At 37.4% G+C, this 11,419-nt stretch overlaps 1 protein-coding gene across 1 annotated transcript; it reads right to left on the bottom strand.

Annotated features, from left to right (window-relative positions):
* Positions 1-7,155: 7,155 nt before the first annotated feature.
* LOC100962227 (olfactory receptor 13F1) lies at positions 7,156-8,147 on the bottom strand. Its single transcript, XM_003785189.2, is given in 2 exon segments — positions 7,156-8,118; positions 8,121-8,147. Coding segments are annotated over 2 exon segments (978 nt in total). The 5' UTR covers positions 8,136-8,147.
* Positions 8,148-11,419: the final 3,272 nt, after the last annotated feature.

The following is an 11,419-nucleotide window of genomic DNA, read 5'->3' as shown; positions in this document are numbered from 1 at the left end:
ATTTGTCTTTTAAGGTAAGATGAGATTCTTGTATACACCAGATGTCTGGTCTAAGTTTCTGTATCCAATCAGCCAATCTGTGCCTCTTTAGGGGACAATTTAAGCCATTCACATTGATTGAAATTATTGATAAGCCTGATAAAATTTTATCGAGTTGTTCAAAAGTCCAGTGGATGTTTTTAATCCTTTCGCCCTGTAGAAGTTGGAGTTTGATCAGTAGTTTCTGAGTTAGTATACTTTTGTGGTGGAGGACTGCACTGGTCATTATGGAGAATAGGTCTGAGAATATGCTGAAGAGCTGGTTTAGTTATGGCAAGTTTCATCAATGCATGGATGTCATTAAAGTATTTGATTTCTCCATATAAATTAAACTCAGTTTAGCTGGATACAGGATCCTGGGCTGAAAGTTATTTTGTTTTAAAAGATTAAATGTTGATGACCAGCCTCTTCTTGCCTGAAAGGTTTTGACAGAGAGATCTGCAGTTATTCTAATATTCTTCCTCTTGTAGGTTATGGTTTTTTTACATCTCACTTCTTTCAGTATTTTCTCTTTCATATTAACTTTAGTGAAGTTAATTATGATGTGTCTGGGGGATGTCTTATTCAGGTTGAGTCATGCTGTGGTTCTGAAGCTATCTGCAATCTGAATTTTAGGATCTCTTGACATATCTGGAAAGTTCTATTTTATAATTTCATACAGAATAGCCTCTGTGTTTTGCAAAGCAACTTCATCACCTTTAGGGATTCCTATGAGGTGAATATTAATTTTCTTCAAATTATTCCAGAGCTCTCTGAGAGAATGATCTCTTTTTGCTTTCCATTTCTGATTCTCTTTGGACGTTTGGACATATTCAGAAGCTTTGTCTTCTATGTCTGAGATCCTTTCTTCTGCCTTTTGCACTCTGGTTACCAAGGGATTCTACTGTATTTTTCAGATCTTTGAAAGCTGCAGTCTCTTGCCTTAATGTTTCAAAATCTTTGGTGGCTTTGTCTTGAGTGAACTTTTGGAATGCTCCTTGAATTTCTACTTCTATCTTTGCCTCTATTCTATTAATTTTATTTGCCATCCAAATTCTGAATTCAATTTCTGACATATCAGCCATCTGTTTATATAGGGGATCTTCAGTTTCATCTGCCACATCCTTTCTTGGGGGGGGTTGATCTACTCTGGTTATTCATATTACCAGAGCTTTTCTGCTGATTCTGCCCCATGATTTTACCCCTTTTGGCTTTTCCCTTTGAGGTCTGTCAAGGACCTGTACAGTGTTATGGCCTGAGAGACTGGGGACCTGCTTGGTGTTTTGTGGCCAAGTGGCTCTATCTTATTTTTAACTGGTCTCTGTCCTACCCTAGTGGATCAGTTACTCTTGTTGAAGTCTCTGCTGTGGAGAAATACCAGCAATTAAGTTTCCCTGCCCCCTGCAAACAACAATTGGGCAAAGAAAATCAAACCTTCCCTCAACCATACACCCAAGGTACCCCTTTGAATAGTCCCTGAGTGGTCTGCCCGGTTTAAGGGGTCCAAATCAGTTGTCCCAGCAGCACCCATTTCAGGTGGAAAAGTTCAAATGTTTTGGCAGCTAGATAAGAGGGGTCTGCTCTCAGCTTGGATATAACTTGCTCCAGTGCTCCGTGAGGGCAAAGGCACCCACCCAGCAAGTGGAAGGTTAATACCTCCTTCCCCCCGGCACCCAGTCACTCGTAATCCCACAGGTCTGTAACCCTATTCACTGCAGTAGGCAACTGCTCCTGGGGTTTATGACTGCCAAAATCATCTGGAAATCTGCATCCAGCATGGGGCCCTTGTGTGTTTAAATTAGGCTGTGAACGTTTTCTTAATTCCAGCCCCTCACCTTCTGTCATGGCTAGATTCCTCTGCAAGTCAGAGACTGCTAGCGCTGATGAGGATCTCAACCCTGGGCAGCAATTACAGTTTACACTCAGGTGTCAATCCTCACCTCTACCCACCCACTACCTTTGTCTCAGCTATACCCCTGAGGGCTGGTGCTAATGGTATCTTTACTTACAAAAGTTACTGAGTCCATTTGGCCTGTGGCTGCTGTCCGGAACCTCTGGTTCCCCAGAGAGACAGGGCTCATCTATCTAGAATGGCATCAGTTCACAGCTCAGGATGCCACTGTTTTTATATGGCTTCTTCTGAGCGAACTTTCTTCTCCTCACTCCTGTGCCACAGTCAGCACAGAGCAGCACCAGCCCTTTCCCCCTCCACTTCTCTCAAAGAGAGAGAATACCCAAGAATCTGGACTGTGTAGGTAACCTCCAGACCTCAGGGTGAGGTGGGGGGAATCCTTGGAGTTCACTGTTGCAGGTGGGGAATATATACAGTTTTATACAGTTTTACAGTTTTATGCCTGGCAGGAGAGTGCTGTGGCACACCAGCAGGGATAGGAGGTCCAGTTTTTAGGGGGTCTCTCTCGTGGGATAGAGTGGGAGGATGTTTGAACTCTGCTCGCTTGTTTGCATGGAGTAAACTGTGAGCACTTCTTGTGGGGGAGGGGATTCCCATCCGCTTGGTGGTGGATTTTGTACCTTTCGGTTGTATTTTTCGGATCTCAGCTTGCCTCAGGAAGGTTGAAGTGCACTCTTCAATCTTTTCTCTTGGCCCCGCTCCAAACCATCAGCTCCCTTGCTAAACTTCTGTTCTTTAAGCCTTCTTCTGGACAAAAGCTTCTGTAAAACACTGGCTGCAATCTGCCATCTTGGCTCTGCCCCCTCTTTCTCAATATTTTAATTTATTACCAGGAATTATAGAGAGCTTCAGCAAACCCTCCAGGTGATTATTTTAATCTGGCAAATATGGACAACACTGACATAGTTTACTTTCTTAGATTCAGCTCTCCAGATGCAGAGCCAGAGAAAGGAACCCAGTTGCAAAATAATTATTGAGGGAGTTTTCTCATGAAAAACTGTAAGGGAATAAAGGAAGCAGGTTAGAGAAAGAGGCATAGATTTGAGGCCAATGTCCCAGAGAGGACATTCGTTTCTCAGAGGAAAACTCGTGAGTTGTGCCATCACATACAAACTACTTTTAATAAAGTAGATTTTAAAAAGGCAAGATGAGTAAGCAATAACATTTTTCTTCTTGTTTATAGACAAAATAAAAATGGATGGGCATTTCCCCACTTCTCAGCTTACATTTTTTTTTGTGCAGTACTTTTTTGGCCAGGGCCAGATTTGAACCCCGCTATCTCTGGTATAGGGGGCTCGTGCCCCACTCCTTTGTGACATAAGCACCACCCCTCAGCTTACTATTTTGAAGTTAGTTGAATACACTGTGATGGAGCCCTTGCAATGTAGGACTGGTATTGCTGAGAAAATGTTGACTCCGTGGTGATATAGAAGACCCATGGCAAGAGTAATTGTCAAATGTTTTCATAACATTTTAGTTTACCAGCTAAAATGTTAGAGCATAAAGTTATTATCAACTGGCAAAAGTTAAAGAAGAAATTATCATATAGTTTACAAATTCCTGTCAAAGTCAGCATAGCATATTGTTGCAAATGTTTCTTTATCTTTACATTTCCTAATTTGAAAATTGTTTTTAAAATATGACTCCCATAGTGACCATCAAATATTTTTGTGCCATTCTATAGAAGTGAAAATAACTTTACATGAAAAGATTGAATGATATTGAATAACTTGAATAAGATTGAATATGAAAAAAATGACCTAATGTGTCTAGAATGAGAAAATAAATGACAATGATCCTAATTTCAGACATCTTTACCTCAGTAATTAGATGAATCAGCCAAATTGTGCTTTTACTTGTGATTTTCATTGTGCCTTTGGCCATCTGCAGCATGCTTATTTTGGGTATTCTACATTTGGTATAAATGATCAATTTAATTTACTTTTCTAAGCTTCATAAACAAGGTAGAAGACGGCAAGAGATAAAAATGCTAACTGGAATTGAGTTCAAAATATGACCAAGATTCTTACTTTCAATAGCAAATATAAAAGTTATAAGTGCTTATTTCCTTAATAAATACTTTTAAAATTCCTATTATGTATAACAATACACATACATCATTAGTAGTGAAAATTTGAATTTGTGTGCAAATCCTTAGTCTCAGTGAGATTAATTTCCTGATCTATCACATAAAGAGAAAAATACCTATCATCTCCAAATATATTTGGTGATTGAAACAAAACGACCTGTCTGGTATCATGTTCTAGGTGAGTGGTGAGTGGACTCTTATAAAAGTCAGAGGATTGGATGCCATCCCAGATGTTTACATATAGCACTAATCATAGAAGAGTTATGATGGCTCATGCCTCCATTTTCATCTCTAACAACAACAGAAGGACAAATAATAAGAGTAACTATTGGTGAAGTGCCTATGACTTGATAAACATTGAAATCCTGAAATGTTACCTTACAGATTAATTGTTTAATCCTGAAATCACTTTGAAAGTAGCTTGTTTTCTTTGTTTGATAGATAAGAAAATTAACCTATGAGATTCAGGATTTGAACCTAAAATTAAAAGGTAGAGGCAATGGCCTGAGAAACTAGATATATCTGAATACAAATGTACCATTGCACATCATAGGCATTTAAAAATGTTGATTGAGTCACAGACCACAAGGAATAAGGAGAACATTCATTGGGGCAATATGGCATGGGTGTTAGAGCCTGAGCAGGGTGATCAGGATAACCACATGAAGGGTGAGCCAGGCATGGGAAATCGGGATCTAGTCAGAGTCAATCAAAAATGATATCCAAAAAATGTTGTAGCAGTGCAGACTGCTCATCCTGGGACAAAGAATAATGATGACGTAATCAGAACATAGTTCAGGATTACATGTATAGTTCTATCTGTGGAAACAACAGCAAAAACATATTTTTGAATTATGCAAAAGTTAACACTATTGTAGCTCTTAATATTTGGACAAGATGACTCTTGTGGAAGCCCCTGAAATCCAAGGATCTCTAGGCTTGTGATTGTCTAGTCAGGTAGATAAGGCCATTAAATTGGATTTTCCGTCTGGGCAGCTTGTTGGCCTGTCTTGTAAACAGTTGCTAGTGTATTAAATTTCTTAAGAACATTGATAAAGTTGTTGAAGGCGATGTCACATGTTCACTGGAGTTGATGAAACATAAAACTTTCATTTTAATACTGTTTTTTACAGTATTATATACAGGCTTTATATTCAACCATCAAACAATATAAATTCACGTATGCTCAATGTTTGTGATTACTTGGAATCAGTGTTTTCCTAAATTAGTGTTGACTTTGGGTGGGTAATAGGTTTAACACTCCTTCCTCTTCAGCCAAATTAATAGCATCACACTGTGATGCTGACCATACCATTGTCTGGCCATAAAGTATTTGAGTAAGGATAAAAGTCAAAATAACTAGTTTGCTTCTATTTATAATACAAGTTTCCAGTCCTTACATCTGAAGACATTCAGAATTAATAGTGTGTATAACTGGGCATCTGATACTTTAGAAAGAAAATATTTCTGATGTATACTAAGGGCACTTAGATTAAGATCACCAGCACAATTTCTACTCATTGGATCCTTTCCTCCTATGTGGTTCCATTCCTATTTTCTTCACCCCTGATAGAGTCATTTCTTTGCAAACTCTTTGTTGCTGAGGCTAGGATCTCTTATAATAATTATCTGTAATTGTGTCACCTTCCAGAAACCTAAGGCTCAAGTAGATTATTCTTAGGTACCGAGAAGCCTCTTCTCCATAGGGTAAAGCCATCATCTTATAAATCCAAGGAAACTTTTCTAATAAAGAGGAATTAATGTGTGCACAGTGGCTTCATTATTCTGTAGCTCCAGTAAGAGTGGAAAGAGAAATAAAAGTGCATTGATACATAAATTTGCTCACATATATTAAATACATTCACGAATCTTTTCTACAATAAATATCTACATTAATATGTCGTTTATTTTGTGATGTAATTTCTACAGGGTCGAGATCTTTCACTTTCTTAGCTTTAATTGGTCAATTCAGCATGCTTTAAGGAAAATAATAACATGTTGGATAGGTGTGTTGACGGATTCAGTGATACCTCGTTATCATCGAGGTACAACCTAAGAGTATTCTGATCTTAAACCCATAGATTCTTCAAGGTCTATGGATAGGTGTGTTGACAGATTCATTGATACCTCATTATCATCAAGGTACAATGTGAGAGTATTTTGATATTAAACCCATAGATACCTCAAGATCTCCTAATCTTTATGGAGATCCAACTCATTCATAGGGTTATAATTGTGTTAACCCTTATTATATCTGTATACACAAGACATTTATTCATTCCCCACATACATATCTCCAATAAACAAAATCATTCATACTGTAGTTCTTTAAATCTTAAACCTTATTTTTCCCATTTTAACATTTTGGAAACTAGAAAAAATTCCAAAAATGATGGTGTCTTGATATATGTATCTACTGAATTATATTTATGATGATTTAAAATTATCTAGTTTCTTTTTAAATCCATTGATAATTTCAAATCATTTAAATTATTTCAAAGTTTACTAGAATCAAACTTTATATTTTTTGTTAGTTATTGTAATAATGTAACAGTTGGGCACTGAGATAATATAGGAGTCAAGTATGAAACAATAGGCAATTGTCTAATATTAATATTATATTAATATTTAATAAATGCTAATTACTTTTCTGGAAACTAACCAATTTTGTATGAATGATTAATATGAAAAGTTTTACTTACAAAGCATATCAGGATAGAGAATTTCTATTGAAAATGAACATTTTGGCTGGATGCAGTGGCTCATTCATGCCTGTAATCCCAGCATTCTGGGAGGCTGAGGTGGATGGATTGCCTGAGGTCACAGGTTCCAGACCAACCTGAGCTAGAGTGAGACCCTGTCTCTAAAAATAGCCAGGCACTGTGGTGGACGCCTGTAGTCCCAGCTACTCGGGAAGCTGAGGCAAGTGAATCACTTCAGCCCAAGCGTTTGAGATTGCTGTGAACTATGATGCCACAGCACCCTACCATGGTGATGAAGTGAGACTCTGTCTGAAAAAAAAAAAGAAAGAAAGAAAGAAAGAAAACTAGTATTTTCCAGGGTTTTGGTTCAAGTTAACTATTATTCAGTTTTCTGGATGTTAGAGATTATCTAGGTAAATGTCTTTGTTTCAATATTATTTGAGGATGGAAATTAAGACAGCGTTAAAAGGATTTTTAAGCAGCAATTTTTTCACAGCCACTTTCACCTCTTTGTTCCTTAGACTGTAGATGATAGGATTCAGCATGGGAGTTAATCCAGCATATATCAAAGCCATAAATTTATCTATTTCCTGTGAATCTATAGCTGAGGGCTTCAGGTACATGGAGAGAGCTGTCCCATAGAACAAAACCACCACAGTCAGGTGTGCCGTGCATGTTGAAAAGGCTTTGCTTCGACCATCCACTGAGCTGATTCTCAAGATGTTGACAAGGATAAATGCATAAGAGATACAAATGAGTAGCATTGGCATGGGAAGAAGAAGTACACTTATCACCAGCATGATTAATTGCGCCATGGAGGTGTCCACACAAACCAATTTCAAGACAGCCAAGATTTCACAGGTGAAATGATTGATCTTGCTATTACCACAGAGAGACAGTGGCAGCACAGACATTGTTTCCACCAGGGCAGTGAGACAACCTGTCACCCAGGAACCCACTGCAATCTGCACACAGACCCTCCTGTTCATGATGATGGGGTATCTCAGTGGGTGGCAGATGGCCACATACCGGTCATATGCCATCAAGGAGAGGAGCACACACTCAGTGGAGCCCAAGGCAAGAGAGAAGTACATCTGAGTGGCACATCCTGAAAATGAGATGGTGTTTTTACTTGAAACAAAGTTTGCCAGCATTGGAGTGAGAGCAGAAGAAGTATACCAGATATCCAGAAAAGAGAGGTTGCTGAGGAAGAAATACATGGGGGTGTGCAGATGGAAATCCAGGATGGTGATGAAGATCAGAATAACATTTCCCAGCAAGGTGATCAGGTACATCAGCAGACACAGCACAAAAATGGTGGCCTCCAATTTGGGGTAGTGGGAAAATCCCAGGAAGAAAAAATCTGTCCAATTTCCCTGAAACATTTTATTATGTCTTGTTCATCTGTATACATGCATAGATCAATTACTACCACATTACATATAAAACAAAGGACCCCCCCTTCACATAACTGACAAAATATTCTTTATATGAACTTGTGGTCTATTCTCAAATGATTCTCTAGGTTAGTGATCATAGTAGATGTTAGAAGGAATTTGTCCTTACTTTTGCTGTAAGACCTTCTTTTGGCAATATTGACTAAATATCATAAGAGAATGAGTATAAAAAGCAATATGTATATTTTTCCAAGCCATATTTTAACTGATTTATGGCAATATCATAGATTTACCTCAAGACCATTGAAAATTATTTTCTTTCTCTGGTTCTTCTTATTAAGAAACTATTCTGCATTTCAAGTTCACAGTTTCGTCTATCCCTGCTACAGATACGTAAAAAATAATCAGGAAGTCTCAATGAATGAAAAAATATAGATTTCTACAGCTACAGATTAACAAAGACCTAGAACATTTAGACACAAGCCCAGTTTCTTCTCAAACCTAGGAAAATTGTGACAAATGTCCTCTTAATCATGGTAGATATTTCTTTCATATTGCTGTAGCTGTCCTAATGTCTGTGCTGCAAAGAACCAGACAATGGCACTCTACAATTTAAGTTATGTGTACCTTTTGAAAATTTTTTGACTCATACAAGCAAATTAGATTTAGAAATCTATTTTTACAGTGTTACAAATCCTGAAACTCCAGGGATGATGTCCCTTAGATCCAATTATAGTCCATAGCTTGTCTATTCTAATTGTAGTGTTATTCAAACAAGAAGTAAACATATTTCTGTTCTAACTATTGTTGGGAAGGAGTAGTTTTCTCTTAATCATGTTATAAAATCAGCCAGGCTGGTTAATTTAAACAAAGTGAAGAAGAATGAATCATACTGGCAGTTCCATAATATGTATGAGATCAAGTTGTACTTGAGATGGGGGAATGGGTGTTTATGTAACTCTTCTGTTGCTCATTACAGCTTGAAGGGAATACTACTGAGGGTAGATATAGTTCATGCAACATAAAGATTCATATGTTTTAAGAAACACTTTTTTTTTGGAATTTAACTTTACCATATAAAGGCATCATGACCTTCAGAAATCCACTGAAGGCTCTTTGTATTTGAGTGATGCTTTACAATCCCTATTCCTAACTTGCCTATTTCCCAAGTAAGAAATGAATGTAAACAGTATGTGGTTGTGGTGGTGGTAGGGAAACAAGCTGTCAAGTTCATCTCTATGCAATTGTGATTGGATAACTTGCTTCTTAGTAGCAGATTATAATCACAGCAATTACTGAATTAGGTATATACACATCACACCAAATACGTCTTCATTCATAGGGAAGGTTGTAAGTTTGAACAATTGCCAAGGTTTTGGCAGTGGTGGCTTCTGGAAATCTAAGGAAAAATGACAATTAGAAGTCTGAAAGAGTTAAGCAGAGATTTTTAGCAGAAACTCACTCCAAGGAGACAGAGTATTCAAGTCTTGCCAAAGAGAAAAATACTTCACTTGATTTCCACTGAAACCCAAGTCCTTTCTTTATAATAAGAATGAAATCATGTTGTACTTGATATAAAGACCATCAGAGTGCATTAGGAAGGCACTCTGGCCTCAGGAATAATGAATGAGGTTTTTTGTGAGATTTGCAGTTTCCTCACATAGCAAGGAGAACATTTAAGTTAAGAAGCATCTCATTTTATACTTTAACACATTACATATCTTACATAACATTTTTTAGAGAGCCATGAGCTATAAAGTCTGCACTTAATTAAGTATAATCAATTCTTTATTCGGGGACATTCTAAAAATGTTATTTAGTACATAAGGCCATTCCATCCTAGCAAATATCATTAGTACCCATTCAGATATTCAGTTCTTAGGAGGCCTATGCTCACTCGTCTCCCTTTGTTTCTCTGTTCCCTGGAAGTTTCTCCTACTAAAAGAAGTGGATCATAGGCCATTTACCTTAATGCCTTCATCTATGGATGAGAGGAAATTTTCTGCTGTAAAGATTTTACAATTTACATGAGGTGATTTCATATTAATTTGCGATAGAGTGAAAGAAATCAAGAGACCATATGGAAGTCCCAAGATCAACTACTATAATATACTAAAACTAAATTTAGCTGAAACACTAATAAAAGCAACATAAGGAAGTAAAATTACTAAAAACTATTAATCAAAAAACATAGAAATAAGACAAGGAATAAAAACAGAGGACAAATAGAACATTAATAATTATAAGCTTAAACTAAAACATATACACAATTGCATTAAACATAAATGAATTCCAATTGAAACCAATTTACAATCACTCACACTTTCACATGAAGAATAGATCACTACTATGGCCCAAGAAGAAAGAGAGGGAAGGGGGGGAGAGGAAGAGAGGGAGGTCAGATCAAGGGAAGGTGAATGGTGGGATCACACCAATGGTACATAATGCAAGGGTACATGTCAGATGTATTAGTATAGAGTATAAATGTCTTAACACAATAACTAAGTAAATGAGACAAGGTATATATGAATCAGTGTGCTGTAAGCATTCCTAATTCTGTAGGAAATCAACAAATTGTACCCCATAAATGCATTAATGTATACATGAAAAAAAAAGGTTGTCAGATTGAATTAAAAAAGGAAGATTCAATGTTGTTTTTAAACAAAGACTCAAATAGGTTGAAGATTAAAGGATGTAAAAAGATACAGCAATCAAAGACTTTTGAAAGAAAAGAAGCCATACTCTGTACAATAATTAAGGAGGTTTATTCTGAACCAAATTTGAGGACCATGACTAGCATCACACCCAAGAAGACTTGAACATGTGGACTTGAGGTGACAGGGTTGCAGTTTGGTTTTATACAGTTTGGGGAGACAGGGATTCAGGTGAGGTCATAAATCAGTAAGTTGAAAACATACATTGGTTTGGCCCCAAAAGGTGGGCCATCTGGAAGTGGGGGACCTTCCAGGTTATAGGTGAGTTTAAAGGTTCTTAGCTGACAATTGGCTGAAAGAGTTAGGCTCTGTCTAAAAGACCAGGATCAGTGAAAATGAATGCTTAAAATAAATGGTCTGTTAATTAAAGACAAAGCACCAGACAGACTCAGGTAGTTTGTTATGTATATTGAGGACCTGCAGGTAGGTCTTGCCTAGTTTTAGCCTGTTAGTGAGTCACAAAGGACATCTCCAAGAAGGGGAGGGGTCATAATGAGGCATGTCTGATCTCCTTTCTCATGGCTAGCAACTCAGTTTTAGGAAACCTCTTGGGCAAGAGGGGGTCCAGTTGGTCAGCTGCTTAGGGG

This window comes from Otolemur garnettii, unplaced genomic scaffold (genome assembly GCF_000181295.1).
Source record: "Otolemur garnettii isolate 467f Iridium unplaced genomic scaffold, OtoGar3 scaffold00014, whole genome shotgun sequence".
NCBI classification, from domain to species: Eukaryota; Metazoa; Chordata; class Mammalia; order Primates; family Galagidae; genus Otolemur; species Otolemur garnettii.
The sequence above is the reverse complement of the archived record's forward strand: the minus strand, read 5'-3'. Positions and strand labels throughout refer to the sequence as shown.